We start from the raw sequence: 24,481 nt of genomic DNA, 5'->3' as shown, positions 1-24,481 counted from the left end.
GGTCAGCTCAGCAATAGATGTCACTCAATGGAACCTTACAAGTGAGTTTTCTCTAATATTTTAAAACTAGAACACATCTCTTTTCCTAGCAAGTGCAAATGAGGCATCAGCTGTCAGAAGTCATGGCTCAATCTGTTACTGTAAAACTAACATTGTTTTTAAGTGAAATTAAATGGTTTGAAGGAGACAGAGGGTAGCCAGGAAGAGGAGGCCTATACTGGTTTGTTGAGGAAACAGCCCTTTTACCCAGGGAATCCTGGTTTGCATATATTCTTTGGTTCCTCGGATTTATCCTCCTTATTCCAACTGTAACGCCTTTGATCCCAGTGATACCATTTGGTTTTGCTGCAAGGAAAAGCAAGGCTTGTGCTTAAGCTGAGATTGTCACCATCTAATCCGTAAACTCTCCCTCTTGATGTTGTCCTCAGGCCACACTCCAATCTACTCAAACCACAGGGGACATTCATAAAGCTGGTTCCTTGTGATGGTGAGCAGCTTGGGACGTAATTGAGTTCCTCTTCTCCAACAGAGATGGCACTGGCACCTGACCCACAAGAAACAACACTGCATTTGCTAAGGGATAGTGCTTCCTTATAATCTATGTTAGGAAGCAATTCCACTAACAAATCGATGCAGTTTTGATTCATCTGTTTGAAGAGTGATGCAGGAGGAATTGTAAGCATAGGTGCTCTGTTGGCTACTTTAAGTCCTTAGCAACTCTGCCTCCAACAAGCTGTAGCCAAGCCAATGAGCATAGATGCACAGGTTCGTTCAGCTAGTCTTGTCTGTGACTTCAGCCTCAATTCTATGCAGACTGTTTTTTTCATGAGTTAAGCACAGACCCACTGAAGATTGGTCTAGCAGCTTTAGCTGAAGTAGTCTCATATCATGCCACTCTCTTTTTCTCCATCTCTTTGTCTTTTTCAAACTGGATGTAGCTGAGTCCTGCTGGGAAAGCAGACAGAGCATACTGTAGTCACTTGGCTCTGTGCAGCTGAGGCTAGAAGAGCAAGCATTAGCCTATGCAAATCTCTCTGGAAGTCTGCACTGAGACAAGTGTAGGATGTTGAGGCTATCTTGCCCAAGAGGTCTAAGGAAAGCAATGTGACATAAAAGTTTAAGATGGTGAGCTCCAGGAGGAGAAAAAGGTTCAATTAGCTGGACATAACAGGACAAAAGTAATGGAGTAGACCAGAGGTTTTCAGACTGGGGCATCACAATGCCCCAGCATGAGGGCCCTGGCCTCTTTGCCCTTAAGAGGTGGGGGCAGTCAAGAGGCAGTGGCAGCAGGAGATGGAACCCCCCCCCCCAGGCTGCAGGAGGCTGTGGTGAGTGCATCCAAAGGACTGTGCTGCTCAGGCTGCTGCAGGGGCTTGGCTGCATTCACCACAGCCTCCTGCAGCCTCCCCGGGGGTGCGGGGAGCCCTGTGTGGCTGTCCATGGGGCTCCCCGAGACTTCCAAAGTGAAAGTGGGGTGATCACACCCCACCTCCGCTAAACCAGAAGCAGAGTGCGATCACTCCGCTTTTCCTTCTGACGGGGCTGCAGGGACTGGGGTGCACCCTCCAGTCCCTGCAGCAGCTGTCCCTGGGTGCAGGGAGCCCTGCCCGAGCCTCTGCAGGGCTTCTCAGGTCAGCAGCAGTGAAAGTGAGCAATTGCGCTCCACTTCCACTTTTGCAGAGGCAGAGCACGATCGCTCACTTTCACTGCTGCTGACCCAGGGAGCCCTGCAGAGGCTCGGGCAGGGCTGCCCGCACCCAGGGATGGCTGCTGGAGGGTGCACTCCAGTGCCTGCAGCCCCCCTGAGCGGTGTGCTCCTGGGGATCGTGTTGCTGCATCCCCCCACCCCTGCAGCCTCCCCCCCCCCCCCACCCCTGCAAGGACTTACTGTGGGTTTCAAACTCCCGGAGAGTTTGAAAACCACAGGAGTAGGCTGCAGTAGCAGGCTGCAGTAACAGCATACTGGTGGTTCCAAGTTTAAGGCACCCAAGGATGGTGGATTTAGTCATGTTGAAAGAGACCCAATATTGCAGTCTGGGGAAGGAGTCAGTGGCAGCAGAGCCTACTTGAATTTTGTGGGCCACTCTCCAAGTGCTCTGCAGTGGGCCTCATCCCTGGTGAGAAGGGAATCTCACTTGCTTTCACGATCCCACTATTCTTCTGAGTGCGTCATGAGGAGGGTAGATAAAACCTATACATGACATAAGGCAGCTACTAAACCACCTAAGGTGAAGCTAAATACAATTAGGATTGATATCTGGAGTTACAAGTTTATTGCCTCAGTGAGAACTAGTATCTAGGTCAGTGGTTCTCAAACTGTGGGTCGGGACCCACTTGGTGGGTCACGATCCGATTTCTGGTGGGTCTTGAGATGCTGGCGGCAGCCATCTTGGAAGATGGTAAAAGACTTAGGCGGCACCATTTTGGAAGTGGGCAAAGCCTGGGCGTTGCCATTTTAAGCTTCCCAGCATTGAGACCTTAACATTAGTTAAGAGCGGCTTGCACATGTGCAAAGAAAGCAGCGTGCCCAGAACTTTCCCCCAGAAAGGGTGCTGCTGCCTTCCAGCTGGACCTCCCTCTTCACTTGCAGGCTTCCCGGGGGGGGGGGGGGCAGTCGCAGAGTGCAGGCTTGGATTGCAGGCAAAGAAGGACCAGGAGAGACATGGACGAGCCAGCCGGGCTTCTCCCCACCAACCTTTGTCAGCTTGGCTGCCTTGATGGGATGGGCTGCCTCGGGGTTGCAAGACCGAGCAGCTCCCCCCCCCCTGCAGCTGGACTGGGCTGGAGAGTGTAGGCAGAGACCTGAACACAGGGCTTGGGTGAGCCTGCCTTGAAAGCAGCATCGCCACCCCCACTACCCCACCTCTTCCCCTCTCTGAAATCGCCTGGAAGCCACGATCCTTTCCTGCCCTGGCTAGCACGTCCTCTCTTTATATCTTTGCTGGGGTGAGGGGGGGATCCCTGGTTGCTTGGCTGCCAAGAGAGAGCGGAGGGGGGGAGGACCCAGGGAGAGTGCTGCTCTCCCAGCTGCTTCTCTCTGATGTGCACCCTTCCCCTCTTCTTACTTCTCTCTTAGGCTGCAATTCTGTCTACTCTTACCTGGGAGTAAGCCCCATTGCCAATAATGGGAGTCAATTCTGAGTAGACGTGCTGGGGATTGGGGGAGATGAGGGGAAGCGTCCCTGCTTATCTTTCTTCTGAGGGGGATACTACTGTTTTTATTTCCTTTATTTACAAAAGCTCAAGCTACTTCTTGTATTGAGGTGCATGAGTAGGGTGCACTTGTTTCTGGCTAGTGTTGACCACAGTATCGATAGCCGCATCAATGTTTGTTAGTTTCAAGTGTGATACAAGAAGTAGCTTGAGATTTTGTAAATAAAGACAGAAATAAAAAGAATAGTAAATAAATACACATATTTTGTTCCAGGCAGCAACTGTTACCTTGCAGATGCCCAATCTTGTCTGATCTCAGAAGCTAAACAGGATCAGGCCTGTTAGTACTTGGATGGGAGACCGCCTGGGAATACCAGGTGCTGTAGGCTTATACCACAGTCTTTCGAGACTGAAGGTTGCCAACCAACCATGATTTTGTTCCAGAAGTTTCATTTTTTGCTTGATAGCAATGGTAGCAAGGGCAGGGAGAACTGGAAGAAGCTTCTGAGCTGGAATACTGTCTCTTGTCATTTACAGTTTGAGTTTCTAGATAAGAACTTCCTGCTTGATGACATCACTTCCGGCTCTGACATCACAGTGATGTCACTTCCTGTTTGATGTCATTTCTGGCTATGACATCACTTCCAGGTTGCTGACATCACTTCTGGTGGGTCCCAGGCTAAAAAGGGTGAGAACCACTGATCTAGGTTGTTCTGCTTCAGAGTGCAGCTAAGTTATCACATGACTGGATGAATGGTCTTCAATATGCAAAGAAGGATTCTAGTGCAGAAAACTAGCATGTACGAGAAAGGAAAGAAGAAACCCCTTCCCACTGACATGCTGATTTCTAAGCTGAGCAAATGTTTCTATGTACAGAGAAGCATTCAGTAATGGGAGCTCCTAGCAGCAGTCTGAAATGATGCAACCAGGTGGTATTCAGCAAAGCTGTTCAGAGTGATGAAGGACCTGTGCCAATTGGGTTCAAGGAGGGAGACTGAGCCCTTAAACAGCTGTGGCTAATTTGCAAGACAATGGACAGATACAAGCTATTTTATCTACTCCAGTTGTTGCCTGGGAGACTGCTAGAACTCCTCCTAACCAGATTTTGATGGAGACCTTTTCAGCTAGTTCAAACTGAGGCAGTGGACAGGATACTTGGAGGATCATGGCCAACTACATGCCTGTTCAACAATTGTCTCTGCTAATTATAATAGCTGGATTGGCCCTGGATGACAGAAATAATAAATACTTGTCAAATTCTTACTCTGTATCTAGACCTTGCCAAATCCAGAGATGCCAAGCCAAGACCAGGCTTCTTAGGATGAAGCTGACTTACATGGCCTTAAATCTTCACTTGTATTAATGAAATTTTTTTTTGCCCCGCAGCTTTCTTTTTCATGAATGGGAATGCCCCTCATGCCTCCAGGAGGTGCAAGGGGCAATCCCAATAATCAGGAATGCCATCCTTCCTCTACCAGGAATTCGCCAGGTAAAAAAATCCCCTTTTTTAAATGTTTTGTGGTAGTGTTATTCTTGCTGTGCACTTCTGAGCACTTCTGGTTTTACTGAATTTAATGCTTTTTAAAGCTACTTTATCTTTCTTTAAATAAGATAAAGTGGAATATAATGTTTTCACACAAATAATGAATCCACCCTGAGACTGTTTACTACCTGAAAGAAAACTAGGCCTGCGTCTCACTGCCCTGTTTTCACATGAGCCAACCAATGCTTCTGGCCCTCTAGCTTTGCTCAATCAAAACAGGGCCTCTGTTAACAATAAGTTGCAAAAGCACTAATATTACTCATGTAACACACCTCTTTTTTTCCTCTACAGAGTTTCCTACCATTAAATTACTTTTCTGTAGTCCTGGATCCCAGAAAAAGCTAAGAACTAGGATGATTCTTTTGTGAATGCAAACTTCCACATTTATCCTATAGTGTAGACGAAGTCTGACCTGGCCTGGGCCCCCTTCCTAGGTGCCTGTCTGGGTATGGACCCAGTGTCCAGCTTGCAGCAGAGAGATGGTGATGGACTCTGGGTTCCCTGTTGTGTCCACTACCTCCAATAGTTTCAGGTCTGTAAACGCCTCTTGAGACACATTGGCTGCCAATAAACGATTGGATCTAGAAAACAGAGAGAGGATTTGTGTGTAAAATGGGACAGCCTCCAACTTCAGACACAAGAGTAAAGTGAGTTTATGACTATTTCTTCTTTTACAGTTCCTGAAACTTTGATACAGGCCTAGATGGTGGGTATAATTCAAAAGTCAGGAATCTGATTTCCTTACAGCCTAAACCTTAGGCATATTCACTAGGAAGGAAGTCCTATTGCATTCAGTAGGACTTACAAACCTGTGATACTGTATTTACTTGAAAGTAACAGGTACATTTATAAAGAATATACATTTTTAAAAGGGGACAAGTGAGACAGGACTGAATGTTGCATGGAGATTGGCACTTAGACTAGTTCTTGAGCTTGATATCCCAGATCAAGCATGATGGAGGCCTAAGAAGACCAAACAGATTAGCTGCCTACCTTTACAATGAAGCCACTGTAGCAAAGGCAAGGGTCTCAGAGTGCATGATTTGCTGTAAAAGGCAAAATGGAGCGAGTCCTGATGGAGTCTCAAAAGAAGGATATGGCTTCAATGCCCCTTAATAACTCCTTGCTTTTCCCCATAGTAAAGAATGCAAAATAGTTTTAAAAAGTGCAACAAACTATGTAATATATAATTTTTGCTTAATATGCATCATTTATGCACATAACAGAACTCTGCAGGTTTTGATGCAGAGTTTGGGTTGCCTGAATGGAGGCTATTAATTTTTTTAAGTGCAGAGCACGTTGCCACTCTTTTGAGTCAAAGCACATATAATTTATTGTCTTGGGGGTGGGGGGCTGCATTCCACTCTTAAAATACATACAAGCAGTAATTGGACTACTTAAAGAAAGAATACACACACATACATGGATGTTCCCCCCACACACACACACACTCCTGATGAGCAGGGTGCAGGCAGCCACATACCTGACTGGTGCACCATCCTGGGGCAGGCACACTGATCAGCCTGCCACCCCCTCGGACGCAGAAGTAATTGCGGTGATGTGATGATGTCACCGCAATCACTGCCAGCACGGTCAGAGTGGAGCCAGCTACTTCTGAAGAAAGGACCAGCTTTGCTCTGACCAACCACACCAAGAATGACTGGGGGTGGTCCCCCTGCAGTCATTCTTGGTGCAGTTGCACGCCACGCAGAGCAAGGCTGGCTGCTTCTGCAGGTGGCCTCAGTGCAAGTGGCTCAGCTGTGAGCAAGGGGGGCAGGACTGCAGCGACTGGATTGCCACCTTGGGGGCAGTATTGCCGCCTCCAGAAGAGTGCTGCCTGGGGTCCTGTGACCCTCTCCTTTCAGCTATACAACTTGGTGCAGGTAATATCCATACACAAGTACTGAGCCCCTCTTGTAAAAAGCAACGCATTGTCATTTTCTTTACCTGAGAGTGATGACACGGATGTTGGGTGTTGTGAGGAAGGCCTCAGCTGTAAGGACAGCAATCCTGTTATGCTGCAAGTATAGATACTCTAGTGATTCTGGAAGGTCCGGGGGAACATAGGACAACTCGTTGTAGCTCAGATCCAGCAGCTGGGAAATTAAAATAGGGGAAATGTTGGGGACCCTGCAGCAGCTGCCACAGGTGTCAGATTCTAGACATTACTAAGGGTGGCAGAATAGGAGACAGAAAGATCTGACCTAGGAAGTAGACACATCATTTCCTGGGAGTTTGCTTCTGCAGCAAAGCCCACTGACATGAGCAAGCCCAAGAACGCTGTATCATTAAGCGATGCAAAAAAAACTTCCTGGTGGGCTATGCCTTTTCTTAAACACAGGTTTGGGTCTGTGAGAGGTGCCATCTGAGATACCTGGATTTTCAGGCACCAGTGTTTTCAGACAACCCTGCAGGACAAATACTCTTTCTTATGCCAAAACAGAATTATGCGAAGAGCAACTTAAGGAGGCAAGGATTCACTAAGTTCTAAGTACTGTATTTGCAAACCAGAACCTGAGAAGGAGTGAGGGAAGCAAAATGGCTTGCCACTGCCTGGGCTAAAAAAAATAGGCAGCACTGAATCGCTTTGAGTCACACAGGCAGCACTGAGCCACTTTGCTTCCACCTCCCCTATTTCTTTCCTCCCTTGGTTTGTTTAAAACAGTGGTCTTCAACTTTTTAAATGCCATGACCCCAATAAATAAACCAAGTGTGAGACTAGGCACTCCACTCCCAGGACCCTATCCTCCCCCTGCAATGCCCTCCCAGCACTCTTCATGATAACCAAATATTCTTATTAGAGAGAGCAGAAAAAAGTTGTCATGAAGCCTGGCACTAGTGAAAACTATTTTAGCATAATTGCTAAGACCTGAGCAGGACTGGGACACAATCTCCTGATACCTGAAGGGGTACACCAGATGCCTCCCCCTTTACCTGGGGGTGATCTTGTCCAGTGGTCTTCAACTCTTTTCACTCCTGTAAGTTGCGGTGACCCCAAAACTGAGGCTTTGTGATACTATTGGGGTCCTGACCTCAAGGTTGAAGAACCGTGGTTTAAAGCAACCATGCAAGGAAGTGAGGGTAAAGCAGCCACTTGTCTGGCTCCTTCCTTGCTTCCCCTTGAAATAAAACAGAGTAGTGCATGCTGGGAGCTCTCAATATGACCTATATGATTCCTGCTTTATCAAGAGAATCATGCATGAAGGAGCTGAGGTCAGTAGCTGCTTTTTTTTGTACTCATTGGGGAGTGAAATTCCTCTGGTGTGGAAGCTGTGCCTGCTTCTAGGCTACCCAAATGCAATTTATGAAGAGTAAACCCTCCCATCTGCCCTCCTCACCTTGAGCCCATGTAGCTCCTGCCAAGTGCCTGGAGAGATGCCACTGATCCGCAGGCGGTTGTGTGCCAGGTGCATCTCCTTGAGCATGGTGAGGTTGGCCAGCAACTCTGGAGAAAGGGAGTTGAGCTGGTTCTTTTGCAGGTTGAGGACCTGGAGGCTGGAAGGCAGCCCTGCAGGTAGGAGTGTTAGTTGATTGCCTGAGATGTCCAGGGTCTCCAGGCGCCTCAGCTTGCGGAAGGCCAGGCGGTGGATGTGAGCACTGTAAAGCCTATTGTAGCTGAGATTGAGCTCGACCAAGGCGTAGGTGGTAGCAAAGTCCTGCAGCCCAATGTGCGTAATCTGGTTGTGCAGCAGCATGAGGGAACGGACGCGCCGTGGAAGTCCAGGTGGTATGCGGTCTAGTCGGTTGTTGTACATGTGGAGTGTGTGCAGGGAGCGCAGGTGCAAGAAAGTGTCGGGGTGCACTCCTGATGCTGTCAACACATTGCTCTGCAGCAGAAGGTACTGCAGGCTCCGCACACGGCTCAGGTGCTCGGGGGGTAGCCTGCTCAGGCAGTTCCGACCCAGGTGCAAGATAACAATGTTTGCAGGGAGGCCAGCAGGAACCTCTGTCAGGTTGTTGTTGGAAAGGTCCAGGTACTCCAGGCTCTTCAACCTGCTACAGGAAGGCAAGAGCTGGACATTAGGACCTACCAAAGAGGCATCCTGCCTCCTCTTCCTTGCTTTTTTGAGGCCTTCCAGCTCTCCCAATCCAGAGCTGGCCATAGGTGTGTGTTGGCTCCAGGAGTGCTGGCTCCCAGCTTCAGCAGTCCTACCCATGGAATAGCCCCATCATTTATCACAGTTACCTGAAGGTGGAGGGGTCAAGGCCATCATTGGACAGGTTATTGTTCTGCAAGTACAGCTCCCGGAGGCGCCACTGGTGGTTCAAGGCCCCTTTAGGGATGCGGATTATGTGGTTGTTCTGCAAAATGGAGCCTTGTGCTTAGTGAGAAAGCCCTCCACTATCCCATCCCTCCCCCCAGCTTCCACCAGGAGAAGGTGGCCTAAGGAGAGGGCTCCAATCTTGACACCAAGCTGCCCAGCACTGCTATGATTCAGGAAGCAAAGAAACATAGCAGGAGTCTTGGCCAAGGGTCCTGATATGTGCCTGCTTGTGATTTATGTTGAGGTAGAATGCAGCCTCACATCAAATCTGGCAGCTTTCTTTGGCTCTTTTAAGTTTCTCAAGGCCAGAGAAATCAAGTGGCAAAGTTTTTTCTGGACAGTACCACTTCAGGCTGTAGGTTGTGCTTGCATGTTTTAAAACCATCCCCATAGTTAAGACTTCCAGAATGCAGAAAACCAGCATGTCAGGGAAGCAAGGTTCAGACTTTTCTATGAGCAGGGACATTTTGTGCATAAGGAAGCATGCACACATGCTTAACCCCACATGCACCTTGAAGCCATGCAATCCAGGAACAACTTGACCATGATTCCACTGATTGTGCAAACTAACCCTCAGCTGCATTTTTGAAAAAGGGTTGAAAAACTTAAAATGCAGAGGTGGTTTCTGTTAAGTGTTTGGTAGAGGAGAGAGGATCTAGTTGGAGACTCACAGCATACAGCTTCCCATACAGCTGATCCTTAACCGATCCCTCTATTTTCCCCCTCTGACTTTTCCCACCAATGGTCCTAATGTTCCTTGGTTCCCTAGCAAACTACCCAACCCCTCAAAAACTTGAACATAAGAAAAACAAGAAATTCCAAATTTCTTGTTGCCACAGAATTAGGCTGCAATCCTAACCTCACTTTCCTGGGAGTAAGTCCCATCGAACATAATAGGACTTACTTCTGAGTAGACCTGGTTAGGATTGTGCCCTAAATCATTCAAGTTAAGCCATTCTAACCACAGTTATTCTAGAGTAGGGGTGCAATCCTAACCCCTTATGTCAGTGCTTTCCAGCACTGGCATAGTGGTGCCAATGGGACGTGTGCCGCATCCTGCAGTTGGGTGTCACTTATGGAGGCCTCCTCAAAGTAAGGGAATGTTTTTTCCCTTACTTCAGAGCTGCATTGCCCTTATGTCAGGGCTGGAAAGGTTAGGATTGTGCCCTAAGTTCCACTGAACTAAGTACAACCAATATCTGAATAAATGTGGATAGGATTGGGCTGCATGTGTGTTTACATATTACTAGAATGACATAATATATTCCAAATACACAGCTGTGAGGTTACAGAACTTGGAAACTGCCTTCAGCACATAGTTTTCACAGCCTCTGATTTAGGACACCAGCATTCTTGTTCTATCTGCTAGACTCCACTCTGAGGGTCTGAGTGAAAAAACAGGGTTCTTTGGTTCCCTTTCCCCTTCGTTCCCGAAAGCTCCTTCTCTCACTGCACTCTGGCCACTTGCAGATTTGGAAAGAACATAGTCTGGAGACTCTCTCCAGGGAATCTCAGTTGCCAACCTGTAAATGGAGACGGGAAATGGCAGGGGGCAAGTTCTTGGGCACATAGGTGAGCAGGTTGTTGGAGAGAATCAGGGTGCTGACTGCAGAAGAGCCATTGAAAGCATCAGAGGGCAGGCCTGAGTTATTCAGCTGGTTGTTGTGTAGATAAACAGACCTGTGTGGGAGAAAAGTCAGTTGAACAAATTAGGAGTGCAGTTGGGGGGGGGGAGCAGCCCCACACCAGCTGCAAATAGGAGCTCCCCTTTACAAAGATACCAGGGTGAGTATCATTCACATATTACATCTTTTTTTTCAGTAGTGCACCTAAGAGCCAAATTGGATGTTACACATTCCATGACTTTTCCCCCAACTTTTTTTTTCTTAACTCAAAGCAAGCAATATATTGTACTACTTGGTTTGAAGTTGAATGGAGGACTAGAGATTGGAGTGGGACTACTACCCTTTTCCTGTCAGATTTTGTTTGCTCACAGTTCCCTTCTCCATGCTGCTTTTCTCTCTGTGGGAACCCTGTTTTTCTTCCTCTTGGTCAGGAAAACAAGTTCAGAGGGGAAAGCAATATTGAGCAAATAGGTGGCTGGAAAGAAAAGGTTTAAACACTCCTTTCTTCTTCATCTCCATCTCCTGTCTCCCACAGAGACTTGTAGCTGCTTTGCTTTTTAAAAAATGTGAGGGGAAAAAGAATTGCAGCACCATATTTAACATGTAGTTGGGCCCCAAAATATCTTCAATGTACTTGTGAAAATTCAAAGTGTGAACAAAATTGTGTTTGCAAATACAGGTGTCTCCCTGTATCCACGGATCAGGTATCCACAGATTCAGTTATCCACTGATCCAGATGACGACACCCCCTGCACGCATTATAGTAGTATTTGTTTAGTAGGACTGGAAGTGCTGGTGTTCTTTGCTTTAACAGAGTGACACGCTTGCTGAACTGAAGAGCAACGTGCAGGTGACCAGCCTGCATCCTAGAGGAAGACCAACTGCACATTAACAGGAAGTGTTCCTGTTAATGTTCATTTAGTCTCCTGCCTATAGCGTGCAGGCTGGTTTTGCCTGCACATCACTCTTCAGTGAAGCAAGAATGTTGCTTTGTTAAAGGAAGAAACGCCAGTGCTTCCAGTACTACTAAAGAAAAAGGGAATGGGGGTGCAGGGGCTGCTATTTGAATAGTGGTCCTCCATACCTGTGGTTTCCATATCTGTGGGGAGGAGGAGAACAGAACCACCGTGGGTACAGGGGGATGCCTGTGTCTGTACTGTACACCTGCACTCATTAGGGAGCCAAGCTATACAGTGCAGTCTTAATGATCAAACTGCGAGAGTAAGAATGGGGTGGAGCTTGTAGATTACATTCAGGGACCTCCCTATCTTTTTGCTCCCTAACTGAGGTACCACCAACCTTACCGGAGGCCAGGTTTGTGTCCAAAGGTGAGTGGGTAAATGCATGTCAGGCGGTTGGCAGCAAGATCCACAATACGCAGGGTGTTGGGTAGGAGTTGCGGTGCTACAGTCAGCTGCAAAGGAGAACCATGTTGAGAATGTCAAGCTGATCTCAGCTGCCTACATTTGCAGCCCACCCACCTCTGGTCCGTTGCCATATGAGCATAAGAATGGCCAGGCCCAGTTTGATCACATGCAAGGGGCATCATTTTAGATTCCGAGGCGGTGGGGAGGTAGAAAGAGGCAAGTTTACATTCAAAGTGAAAATGGAAACCCATGTATTTTAAGGACAATGTTTGGTGGAATAATGATTCATGAAGAATGATTTTCAAAGACTGGGTCACCACAGGTGGAAAGTGTTGGCCTTGAGGGCACTCCTTTACTTTCTCTTATGTCAGTGAATGGCTGCCTATAGGGAGAACAAGGATTCCATGAAAAGGGGGAAGGGTTTGTTCAGAGAAGCATTTTCCTCTCAAGAGTATTCACATTGTTCCCCTGCCTACAGGATGAGATGGCACAGGAAAAACTTCACATTCACTGGTAGGTCTCTTGTTTGTCCTTTAAACCAACTGCCTACGACTTTCTGAGGGTCTTGGCAACAAGTGAATAATTTTCACTGCAAGTGTGAGATTTAAAAAGATGGTCTGGCTCAGAGAACAAACAGAAACTTTTGAGTGCTAAATGTTAGCAACATGCATTAGGCTCAACTCTTGACAAACTGGAAAATAATATTTCTGGGTTCAGCAGTAACCAATTTATGTATACTATGAAATTTAGGAAGAGTTTAGTTAAAACTACAGAAGTAAGAAATACTTGATGGAACAATGGGTGAAACTATTGAACATTTTAGATGAGGGTCAGAATTACTTGCCTGAAATGTGGTAAAGAATAATTTATATTCTGTTTATTATTTGTTCTCACTGTTTCTATTGACATGCTTTTTGCATTGTCATCAGAGGCAGAACGGAAGGGTCTTTGGAGATAAGATCTTCACTTTATGGCTAGACTTGTTATGAGGGTCCATACCTAGAGTTCAGAGTGAGACAGAATCCTAGCTCTGACAAGCATCCAGCCTTCAGGACATTTCAGGCACATGTTTACCATGTATGATCGTCTTTACAAAATCAATTGAGACAGGAAAATGGCACATTTTGGAAAAAAAAAATACAGTACCTGGATTCTAGACATGTTCAGCACGAACCAAAATCACATTATTTTACTGTGCAAATTAAATCAATATGACAATCATCCCTCCTAGTTATGCAACCACTAATGTGAATTAGAATCCTCATATCACCTTGAAAAGATGAATTGAACGCTAGGAAAATCTACCCCTAATATCCTTTGGCCCTGCTGATTATGGACATAAGACAGTAATTGATGTTAAGAAATAACTGATCTGTCGGACGCATGAGCTCTCACTATTTTCTCAGGGGAGTGGGAAGGAACAGTTGTGGGTGGAACATCCCCTTGTGAATATTATTCCTGATAAAATTTAGTGGCATCATGTGATTTGGTGGTTTGCATTTCAAAGCCTGTGAGAATCAAAGATCCTTCCCGCAACTCCACTTGCACTCACCTTATTATTGGCCAGGTAGATGTATTGAAGCAACTGCAAGGCCTCAAAGGCTTCGTCCGGCAGACCTTTAAAATGGGACACACTAGAAAAAGGCACGAATTTGGGATTCTTGCAAAGCTGCAGGGCTCCCTTACTTTTGCTTGTCCCCATGCAGGCCTTTCTGCAAGAGCAAAACCTCTACCCCTGCCAACTAGGCATTACGCCCAAGAAGCAACAGAGTTAGTTTGCACTGTCCTGCAGATACAGATGCAAGGCTCTCTGGCTTGGGGCAGTATTTCCAATCTAAAGTCACTTCACTTTCATGGCATAGTTCAAAGACTGAGCCTTGGGACCCAGCCCCTTTATGCAGTTCTGATTGTGCCTTTCCACTCACTGACCCACCAACGCTTAAGGGGACAGTAATCTTGGGTCAATTCGAAATTGCTAACCCTTAGAGTTTCCCCTAGAATGCTGGGGGAAAAAACCTTCCAAATATCCTACTCCCTTGCTTCTACTCACCTGCAGAAGTGATGTGGTTGTTGTGGAGATTCAAGGTCCTCAGGCTAGTAAGCCGAGACAGCTCATTGTATGGCAGTTCCTGCAACTGGTTATTCTGCAAAAAGAAGACCAGCATGGCATAAGATGGGCAGAAAAGGGGATATCACAAACTCTTGTCTGGGTGCCTTCTAGTGCCCTGCTCTCAGCTCTCACTTCACCCAAATAGGGCCAGGCCCATCACTTGCCCCACTATCAGCTCCTTTGTTACCTGCAGTGAAAGATGTTGGATGCTTTTGGATATGTTTCTGGGGAAGATGTGCAGGTCAAGGCCGCCACAGTCTACCGTCTCCTCTGTTGGGCAAGTGCAGTTCGCTGGGCAGCTGGGTGCATTCTGGGCAGGGATACCCCCCCAAGGCTGGGAAGTTGTAAGCAGCAAGTCATCATCATTGTCATTGTCACTGTCATCATTGTGGTTTTCGAGCAGAAAGCCAGGAGGGATGCTCAAGAGCAGGAGTAGTAGGAAATAACCACTGCACAGCTGCTGGGGGCAAAGGTCAAGGCTAGTCAATGGGGTCCCTGTACAACACCATCACACACATTTCTTTCAATGCCTCCCCTGTCTGCTTCACTGAGGAGGGCAGGAAGCCCCCCCCCCACACAAGCCAGTTCTACTGGGAATGTAGACAGAGCCCCCAAATCATTGAAATACCTCATTGATTGCAGGGGGGAGCTGAAAGGCACAAGAGGGTGCTTGTCTCTTCCAGGGGGTACAGAAAAAATGAGTATATTTGAACAAGGAAATGGCAAAAGCAAAAAAACACAGGGCAGCCTGTAAGCAAATGTTTATGTAGGAATTCTACGCATGAAGAAGGGTGTCAGAAGTGTGTGTAGGCTGGTAAGAGTTGCAAACTAACACAGAATAAGGGGTGAATGTCCATTTGCAAATTGGCTATGCAAACTGAAATCTTTATTGGGTCTCCACCTGAAATGAAAAGTAGCAAAGGTGCAACCCAGAGGCAACCCAGAGGCAGGATGCGGCACTGTTTTTTTAATGAGGAAATGGGGATGGATGGAGGCATCCAAAGCATACCTCCAGGTTAAGCTTGTCTGTATCTTTCCCCAACCCCATTCTGGAATTTGGAAGACTAGCCCCAAATCTTGCTGGAAGTGGAAAATCCAAATATCACTCTTTCGTTAGCAAGAGATAAAATCTACTAGGCAATTCTCCTGCTAGCAGCACACAGGAGCTGGACTTTGCAAGCCTGAAGTGGGTGTGGAGCTGTCTAAAAGGAGTAGAGCTGTGTAGCAACATGCTCATCAGTTGCATCAGCGCTGCCTAGACTAAACAAGCCACCCAAACAGTTATGAGGCCTGACAATCTTTTCAAAGGACTGCAGAATCTGAGAAGTACATCCCAAAAGCCTCTACTACACTAGAAAGGATCCAGGGCTTGCACCTCTCAGGTTGCACAGTTCAGTTGCTTAAAACAGAAAAACATTCTCTTTGACCATCTCCACTTCCCTCCATGCTGATGATGCCAACTAAAAAGAATGATCCTGAAAAGCCAATGGAATGCATGGGGACTGTCTGAATCACTGCAGCAAGAACATATTGTGGCTTCAACAAATATGCTAGCTAGTTTTTAAGGTTGTCACATGATGGATCTGGCTATAATTCAGAGCCACTTAAACTTTAAATGGATCTTCAGGGATCCTTGTAAATTTTACAGGAAAATCTCCCTTCCAGTTTCACCATCAAATCACAAATTATATGCAATGGGCGGGGCAACACTCCAGTTGGTGGGTGTGGTGATGTACCATTGCCCTCCCCCCACTGGTTTTTGGGCAGTACCTTTTGCTGGAATACAGATATTTCAATGTGGTTTGTTTCATTGCATTCTGCATGAAATTATGCATTGATTGACATATTATGATGATATTGTTCCTCCAAATGGTATTGGTATTGTTCATGATGGTATTGTTCCTCCAAATTCTGATTTTAGTGATTTTGAAAACTTGTGGAGTCTGTCTCTCTCTCTCTCTCTCTCACACACACACACACACACACACACACACACACACACACGTCAACTTACTAACACCTTATTGCAGCAGTTCTCATACTTTTAGCACTGGAACCCACTTTTTAGAATGACAATCTGTCCAGGACCCATTGGAAGTGATGACATGGCCAGAAGTGACATCATCAAGCAAATGAAAATAAATAATTATAAATAGTTAAATTAAAATAAAAGAAATAAATAAGAGAGAGCCAGCCCTGTTCCACCAAGTGAGTTTTCTCTGTAGTCTGTCTGCAATAACACCCCCCCCCCCAAGAATCAGTGAGATCTTCAGCCTTCCCCAGTGCCCAGTTTAAAGTCCTTCTATTTCAAGCACATCAATACAAAGACCCACCTGGCTTTACAAGTCTGAGAGCCCAATCCTATGCCTGTCTACTCAGAAGTAAGTCCCATTAGAGTCAGTTGGGCTTACTCCCAGGAAGTGTGGGTAGGAATGGGCGGTGAGGGAAACTGCAAGTGCAAAATAGAAAACTTTCCCCTTACCAGTTCAAGCCTCTTTGTTGGTCCTTTCTAGTGGGGGGGGGAGGCTGCTTTCTGGGGCTTTTGTTGTGCTCCAGTCCCATCAGGTTGGGACCATGCTGGTGTCCTCACATTCCCCTTTGCCTGGCCTGATCACAGCCAAGGCACGTCTGCCTACTTGCGAGTAAACGCTACCTGAGGCTGCTTCGCTTTCCATAGGGCTCAATACATTTGCAGCTGAGGGGGAGGGACCTCCTCCTCAGGTATTTTTGGGGCTGCAATCACTGGATCAGGACCATTCTGGTGTCGTTGGAGTCCTCTCAGCCTGCCCTTTCCGACGCACTACGGCAAGCATGCCTACTTGCGAGTAAACGCACGCTACGGCTCACTTTCACTTTCCATAGGGCTCCATGCATTTTTTCTTTCCAGTTTTTTGGTCATAACCTTTGAAGGAAGAGCTATCTCGACGGGGTGTTTTGCATTGTGTTCCTCTGGTCATTCCACATCCAGCGGTGTATGGCATGATGCGGTAGCTCATAAAGGCGCAATTTTAGCACGTCACCCCCAGGTCACGTCACCCGGTGCGGCCCGCACCCCCAGCACCCCCCTAGCGATGCCACTGCCACTTAGCAACACTCATTTGGGTTGTTCTGATCTCCATTAGGAATTCTGCATTCTAATACAAATCAGTAGACATCTACTAATTTGGGGGACTATAAAACCTGCTCAAAAACTTGTCCTCTTACCACTAAACTCCTGTCACCTTAATGACTTACTAGATCCTGGATGTCCTGATACTCAACTGAGTTCTGTACTTCCCAGTTCTGTTGGTTTTTGCCCTTGTATTTAGAAAAAAGAAAAACAACCTTTGGCATTGGTGGTAAGTTTCCACTTTTGGTTTTAATTTCCCTGATACAGGGCCCAATCGTATCCAACTTTCTAGCACCGATGCAGCCACAATGCAATCCTTTACAAATGTTCCTTTACACAGAGTAGGCTTCTGTGACTGCCCCCACCACCACAAGATGAAGCATGTGCCCCACTGGTGCCCTAGAAAGATGGATAGGATTTGGCCCACAGTCTCTACCCCTAGTGCTGCCATTTTCAATCACTGCGCTGTGGCACACTGGTGTGCCGTGACTAGTCTGCATGTGTGCCGCGGGAGTTTGAGGGAGGGTCATTTACTAGTAAGGCCATTGGGGGATGTGAGTCCCCCACCAACAGCATGGTGCGCCTTGTCAACTATCAAAAAACTGATGGTGTGCCTTGACAGTTTTAGTATCTTGTCTGTGCGCCATAAGATGAAAAAGATTGAAAAACACTGCCATAGGCTGCAATCCTAACCACACTTTCCTGAGAGTAAGCCCCACTGAACAAAATAGGATTTACTTCTGAGTAGACCTGGTTAGGATTGTGCCTTTTGTGTATTCATGCCAGTTTGCATTTCTCCAGGTGAAGCTTTCTCCATCATCGCATCTCCTTGTCAGAAAAAGTCTGCACCTGTAGAATATCTTCCTGCAAAAGCTAACCAGACACAAGCCAGAAAGCCAGTCTCTTGCCCAGCCTCTCCACATTCACACGATCGTGACTGGACAGGAGTGAATCCGGACTGGTGTCAGTTTTGTTAACGCGGATTAGAGCGCGCACTTTAGGAACAGCACGCACAGGGAAGGTGGGGATGCAGTCTCTGTCTCAGACTAGGGGCGATATGGTGACAGAGTGCACCGGGAAGTTCCATGCGCCTGGCCGCAGCTTTGCCTTCCCGGGCGGCTCGTGCCCCGAGCGTGGACCTGCCGCTCATCTGCTCAAGCCTTCAGCCGTGCCAGGGGGATCCGCACCCGCCGGCCCCTCCCGACTCCCGCTCTGCCCCCTACAGGCGCCTCCGCGCAGCAGCCGATGCGCTGCCCGGCGCGGGAAGAAGCCGTCCCGGCGCGTTCTTGCTCACCATCGCCCTGCTTGGCTGGAGCCGCCTCTCCGCGGGAGGATGTCACGGATCGCTAATGGGATCCAGACCCGCGCGGGCGGCACCCCTTCCCCGCCCGGTCCCTGCTCGATCGCCTTCCTTTTTCCTTCTGAAACCAACCTCTCTTGCCCGGGGAAGGCGCGCCGAGGTGCCCCAAGAAACCCTCCCCTTTCTGCCCCCAAGGCAACCGGGACAGGACCTGCCGCCGCCGCCGCCGCTGCTGCTTCTGCAGGGGAAGGAGGGCGGGGGAGAGAGTAATGTTATGTCTTCTTGTTTTCCAGCCGATCAAAGCCGGGAAGGAGGGGGTGTTGTTACACAACCCTCCCGCAGCCGAGGAAGGCTGCTGGAATGCCAGCCAGGCGCGACTCTCCAGGGGGAGATCAGCAGCGCTTCGCTGCTGTGGTTTGCTTTCCCCAGCGCCGCGAGACGTGTCCGTCCTCCCCTCTCTCTCCAGCGCCTGCACAGGACACGCGCAACAAGCCTGGGTCGCCTCCTCTTGACAGTTGCTCAGGCACCACACACGCCTTTCCTCTGATCCTGTAGATCTCTGCCCCTCCCCTTGCATCTCAGATGCGGCGCCCCTCAGACTCATCTCGTTAACCCCTCCGCAGCAGGATGCGGGTCCTGGAGACCTCTCTGACACACAGCCCACTCCTAGGCATGTCTGCTCAGAAGGACGTCTCATTAAAGTCAGTGGGGCTTACTCCCAGGAAAGTGATTGGGCTGTGACTGCCGCAGGAAACCTATGAATCACTATGAGAGACAGAGCCCCTGAGCATGTGCAGAATGCCTGGTCCACACTACTGAGCAAGATGATTTGGGCAATGGAGCATTCAGATTCAAATACCACCAGCTCTTGCAAAAAAAGAAAGAAAATCAACAAGAGTCAAAATACCTCAACGAGGGGGGGGGGTCATAAAAATTGTCAGCTGTGTTTTGATGGACAGACACTTGCCTGTCAGGATTTTCTGCTCACTTGCCACCCTCAGGTGTCCTTTAAAAGATCTCTCTAGAAATATCTGTGTGTTTGCACAGTAGGCCCCCCAGCAGAAGCTACCAATTACTGTGGCTGAAATTTGTTATCCAGCCAGCTGGCATCAGCCTCCCTCCACATCTTTTTGCCTTTGGAGGAGATGCCATCAATCACGCTCTCTCTCAGACTGGCAGAGCTGCTCTGCTCTGGAATTCACTCAGCAGTCTCACAATTAGGGCACTGCCATATTCACCTCTCTCTCTCTCTCTCTCTCTCTCTCTCTCTCTCTCTCTCTCCACTTAATGCCCTCTATTCCCCCTCCCTAGAGAAAACAATAGCAATAAAGCTGAGCAAGATGGTAAGATGATAAAGGTTAATGGGACATATGTGAACCCTTAGAGAAATGTCTTGGTTTCAGTTCTTGTCCTGGCCCCAGCTAGTCCAAACTGTCTTAAGACTCTGGAATCAGGAATCTGACCTGGGTCACTGAAGATGGAAACCTGTCTCTTGGGACTCAGGACAGCTGCAACTAAAAACAATCTTTTGACTAGCCCAGAGAGTAGACAGACACACACACACATGCACACACATTTCCTTCCTCTTTCATAATACAAAGAACTCAAGATCATCCAGTTAAATAAAGTGCTTCTTCACACAATACATAAGTAGCTTGTGGAATTCAGTGACACAAGATGTGGTGATGACCTGGCTTAGATTACTTTAAAGGCAACAAAACAAATTCGTGGTAGAGAATATTAAAGAGCTTTAGACATGATAGCTACACAGAACCTTCATGTTCAGTGGCAGTATAGACCTGCATACCAATTGCTGGGGGACAAACAAGGGCAAAGCTGTTCCCTTTGCATACAAACGTTTGTGAGCTGTCCAGAAGCATCTGGATGACCACTGTTGGAGTCAGGATGCTGGGTTAGATGGACTGCTAGGTCTGGTTCTGCAAGACATCTTTTCACTATCTTCTGCTGCATTTGCACAAAAATGTGTTGAATGAAAGGCAAGCAAGCAAACATTGGTAAAATTCTCTGGGAGAAGACTTGTTATTCAATTCTTTTAACCACTTGACTGAAGAGAGAATTTTGGCAAGTGCAGTTTCTCCCATCATTATGCACCACAGCTATTTCAGAGCCCAATCCTAAGCTCGTCGCGCTGGCCTTATGACAGCTGGGTGCCACAAATGTGCCATAAGTCACGCCTACAACACTCAGCACCAGGTCAGCACTGGAGCCGGCCCAGCACCAGTCCATGCTGAGCCCAGTGTCAGCCGCAAGCTGGCTGCACACTGCCTGAAGCAAGGGACGAACTCTGGGCAGCAGAGAGTTTGTTGGGGTGAGAGGGAGGCATTCTGGGGCAGGGGAGGGCAGCGGCAGATGGGGGAGGGTGGCTATGGTGAGGAAGTGGGGCGAGAGGGAGCGGGACTGGTGGAGCTCTCCTTCCAGCCCAAAACGGAGTCTCTCAAGTCTGTGCCAGCAATATAGCCAGTGCATACTTGAGAAGCCACATTGCAGGGCTTGGGGCTTTCCCCAGGGGAGGGGACAAAAGTCTCCTTCCCCTGAGGAGATCTCCTGCTGCTTCCTGGTGCCTGCTGGACACAGCGGTAGCCATTTTGGTGCCACTGCTCCAGCGGGCACCAGAAAGCTTAGGATTGGGCTGTCAGTCATTGACATCCTGTCCACAGATTAAATATGGCAACTCTCATCAGACACATAGTTGCAGCAGTAATGCTAAGCAGCTGCCATCTTAATAAAAGCAGCCCCGTTCCTTGTCCCTTCAGACTTCTCAGATCCAGGGGTGGGGGGTTGTCAGGCAGCCCTCTTTGGGAAACCCTGAAGTATGAAAGGACACAGTGCAGACAGTGCGTAAACAAGAGCAGGTGGTTCTGGTTTTTTTGATTGTCGTGCAAATTTATACAACTCTGATGGCTGATGCCAGGAATATTCCCAGAGACTCTGGAACTGATCACTTGTAATTTCCCAAAGTTATTGGGTTACATATGAGATAGAAGAATGCTATGAAGCCACCGGTAGGGCCTCACTTCACTTGGCTAAAACGTCTTCCAAAATCAGCCTACGTGTAAGATTTAATTTGAACCAGGCTGATCCCCAGAAGTTCTTTTCAATGCCAAGCCTCAGCCCCCAAACACATAAACTGGTTGTTGATGCATTTGCACTGCAGTGGCCTGCTAAGAAGGACCATCTTCTGAATTGTTCTACTACCCTGACAGACAATTCCCATTTAATTCTGTCAAACAAAACAGAATAAATTATTGTAGCTGCCACCTGTTTGTCCCACATGCATGTTCTTTTCCACTGAGCAATAGCACGCCTAGTTTCAGTTCTTCCTCACAGTTGGGGGTCAAACCACATAATTTGTTTCAAAAGTTTTGAGTTTCTTGTGTAATCCTGGAACTCATTTTCTCTGTTCCTTCTGGCAGCCTGTCTCAATGCCTCTGAGCATGTGCAGAATGTCTTTCACTGCCACATCCTGTTCCAACTTCATGATTTCTAACTTTCCAGAGTCCCAGAACCTAACGTTTTCCTGCTTAAAGTGACAAAGCCCCAGAGGACTAAAGCCCAAGACCTCCTGATGCCTAAGGCAGCATGCCAAATGCTGCCCCCACCTGATGATGTAATAACCTCTCCTCCCACTCTCCAATGTTGTAGCTCAGCACTCTCCTCTACAGTTCTTTCTCTCTGTCCCCTCTTTTCCAATCAGGGAGTAGAAGAAGGAGAAGCATGGAGGTAAGTAGGAAGACTGAGATGAACACCTCCACCAATCTGCTGCTTGAAGCAATGCTTCATGGATGGGCCAAGCCCTGGCTGTAGTGCTCTGCAAGATAACACAAAAGACTACATCTGTAGTCAACTGGCATGTTTCCTAGTTTTCACCTCCCATATAAATCTGAATTCCAGTATCCCTCTCCCTACCCCATTATCCCATTTCAGTGCAGGAACTGCCTACTCCCAGGAATCAGTTTTTCTGTGATTGAGTCCTCTATCAGACCATGCATGTCCCCAGCCCCCATCCGCACTGAACCATGAAGACAGGTTCCACAATCTGAGTGAAAGTGTTTGGATTTTAGGCTCCTATTCATGGTTTTAGAGTGGAAAATCTCATGGTAAAGTCCCCAACCAAGTGGGACTGGGCACTTTTCTGCTTAGTGTGTTTTTGCTCAGTGTGTTTGCTATTAGTTCCATTTTCATATATTATGGAGAAGTTAGGTTTTAGAGGTCAGTACATAAATTGAAACCAATTCAATTCAAAACCTGTAACCACTTTTCAGGGATTAAGTCCCATTGAATTCATAGGATTGTGCTGTGAATGAGCTAATTAGCTTATGTAAATTGATGTGATGTGTAAATTGCTCAATTTTGGGTTGCTGCTAGTACTGCCAACCATAGAAACTTGAAGTGGGTGCAGTGACTGAAGACTTTCCTGCTGAGATGGCATACAGCAATTGACTGGCCATCCCACATCACATGAACAGGTCAAGGGGTAGGTATGGGTGCACAGTGGTCATAAACTATCCAGGTTGACCCATGACATCATCAACAGAAGACTTTTGAGGTCATACCCATGAATACTTAGGGATGTTGCTCCAGGGCAGGCTATAGTTGGTGGTGGTTGCTACTTTATGAAAGGCCTGCCATAACTAGAACTATTTAATCATGTCAGGGAATTTGTTTTATTTGCTATTTGCTCTTAATCTCCTTGCTAAACTTTGTCAACGACTTCCCTTAGTCATTCCTGTTTATTTTTTTATACATACCTTGTTTTGATCTTTGCATCCTCCCATTCTGTTTTGTTCCTTCAGTCTTTTACATAAACTCCTAATTTTTTTTACGCCTTTCTCTGCCTGGATGAAGCTCATTCTGGAGGGAGCAGGTTGCCCTACCTGCCAGGCAGCTCAACTTTTGCTACTGTTGTTTTAGTTTAAAGTGGAACCCCTGGATTTGGGGGTTCTCAGTTAACCAAGGAGGGAGGCTTCTTAACGGCACCTCCTTCTTTCTGGGCTTCCTACTTAGTGGTGGCAGCTACTGATTTCCTGGTAAACCCCAGTCTTTAAGTAAGAAGACCAGTAAGAAGAGTGAAGTGAAGGGCAAGGGAGAAAGGGCTGCAGCTAATCACCAAGTGCTGTTCCCATTTTTCTTCACAATAAGAATCAGATTTGTGAGCATCTTTTCTGCTGAAAAGCAGTATATAATTATTTGTAATAATAATAATTTTTAAACTTTAAACTTTTAGACAAGTTGGAGAAACACAGAAATCTTATGCAGGAAGATTATGCAGGAACTTGGCAGATAAAGGACAATGTTCTGACTAGCTGGCTTGAAAGCCCTTTTTATAACTTCCTTCCTGGCTTAACTGATGAAGATATAAACACTTGTTTTGATCATTTTTTGTTCTTGCTCTTCTCATCTCCTCCCTATCCTGTTTGCCAGCTTTTGCAGTGCTGTTCTGAGCCCAGAGGCACAGTTAGGCTCCTGCTTGTCATCCGAAACTATGCCAAATTGCCAACAGTAGCATCTGACAGACTGAGTGCTAAAAAAAACTCTAAAAACAGGGCCTTTCTCCCTCTCTCCTGCAAGACTAGGGACACGTCATGAATAAGTGCAGTACTGTCATGAATAAGTGCATGTTAGGCCTAGGCTGGCAGTAGAAGCCTGAACCAAACTGGGATGGTGTAACTGAGAAGTTGCTAGCAGTTCCCAGCTGCAGGAATGTGAGTAAATAAACAAAAGGATTTGTTGTCTCTCCTTTGCTAGGCAGGAAGGACAAATAACAAGAATTACAACCAATTGGAATGTTTAGCACCTTAGCAGACAGAGAGGCGCCTTATCAAGGGTGATTGAGTGCAGCTGTGGATCTCCAGTTGGGAGGGGTAAGAACTATGAGAGGTTAGCAACCAGGCCAACTTCCAGAAGGTTCAGTTCCTCAAGGGTTCTCATTGGACAGTCTAAATAGTATGAAGTCACCTCACTATTAGCATAATGGGTGCCCAAGGGGTG

General features: G+C 47.3%; 1 protein-coding gene across 1 annotated transcript; it reads right to left on the bottom strand.

Annotated features, from left to right (window-relative positions):
* Window positions 1-858: 858 nt before the first annotated feature.
* PODNL1 (podocan like 1) lies at window positions 859-23,260 on the bottom strand. Its single transcript, XM_066612696.1, has 12 exons — window positions 23,242-23,260; window positions 18,605-18,750; window positions 14,251-14,523; window positions 14,004-14,097; window positions 13,506-13,570; window positions 11,891-12,000; window positions 10,485-10,641; window positions 8,883-8,998; window positions 8,035-8,692; window positions 6,644-6,792; window positions 5,109-5,277; window positions 859-945 (listed from the first exon to the last, which is right to left on the bottom strand). The coding sequence occupies exons 1-11, from the start codon at window positions 23,258-23,260 to the stop codon at window positions 5,127-5,129; spliced, it is 1,938 nt and encodes a 645-aa protein (XP_066468793.1). The 3' UTR covers window positions 859-945; window positions 5,109-5,126.
* Window positions 23,261-24,481: the final 1,221 nt, after the last annotated feature.

Source organism: Tiliqua scincoides, chromosome 2 (assembly GCF_035046505.1).
Source record: "Tiliqua scincoides isolate rTilSci1 chromosome 2, rTilSci1.hap2, whole genome shotgun sequence".
NCBI classification, from domain to species: domain Eukaryota; kingdom Metazoa; phylum Chordata; class Lepidosauria; order Squamata; family Scincidae; genus Tiliqua; species Tiliqua scincoides.
Note: the sequence above shows the minus strand (reverse complement) of the source record. Positions and strands in the feature narration are given on the sequence as shown.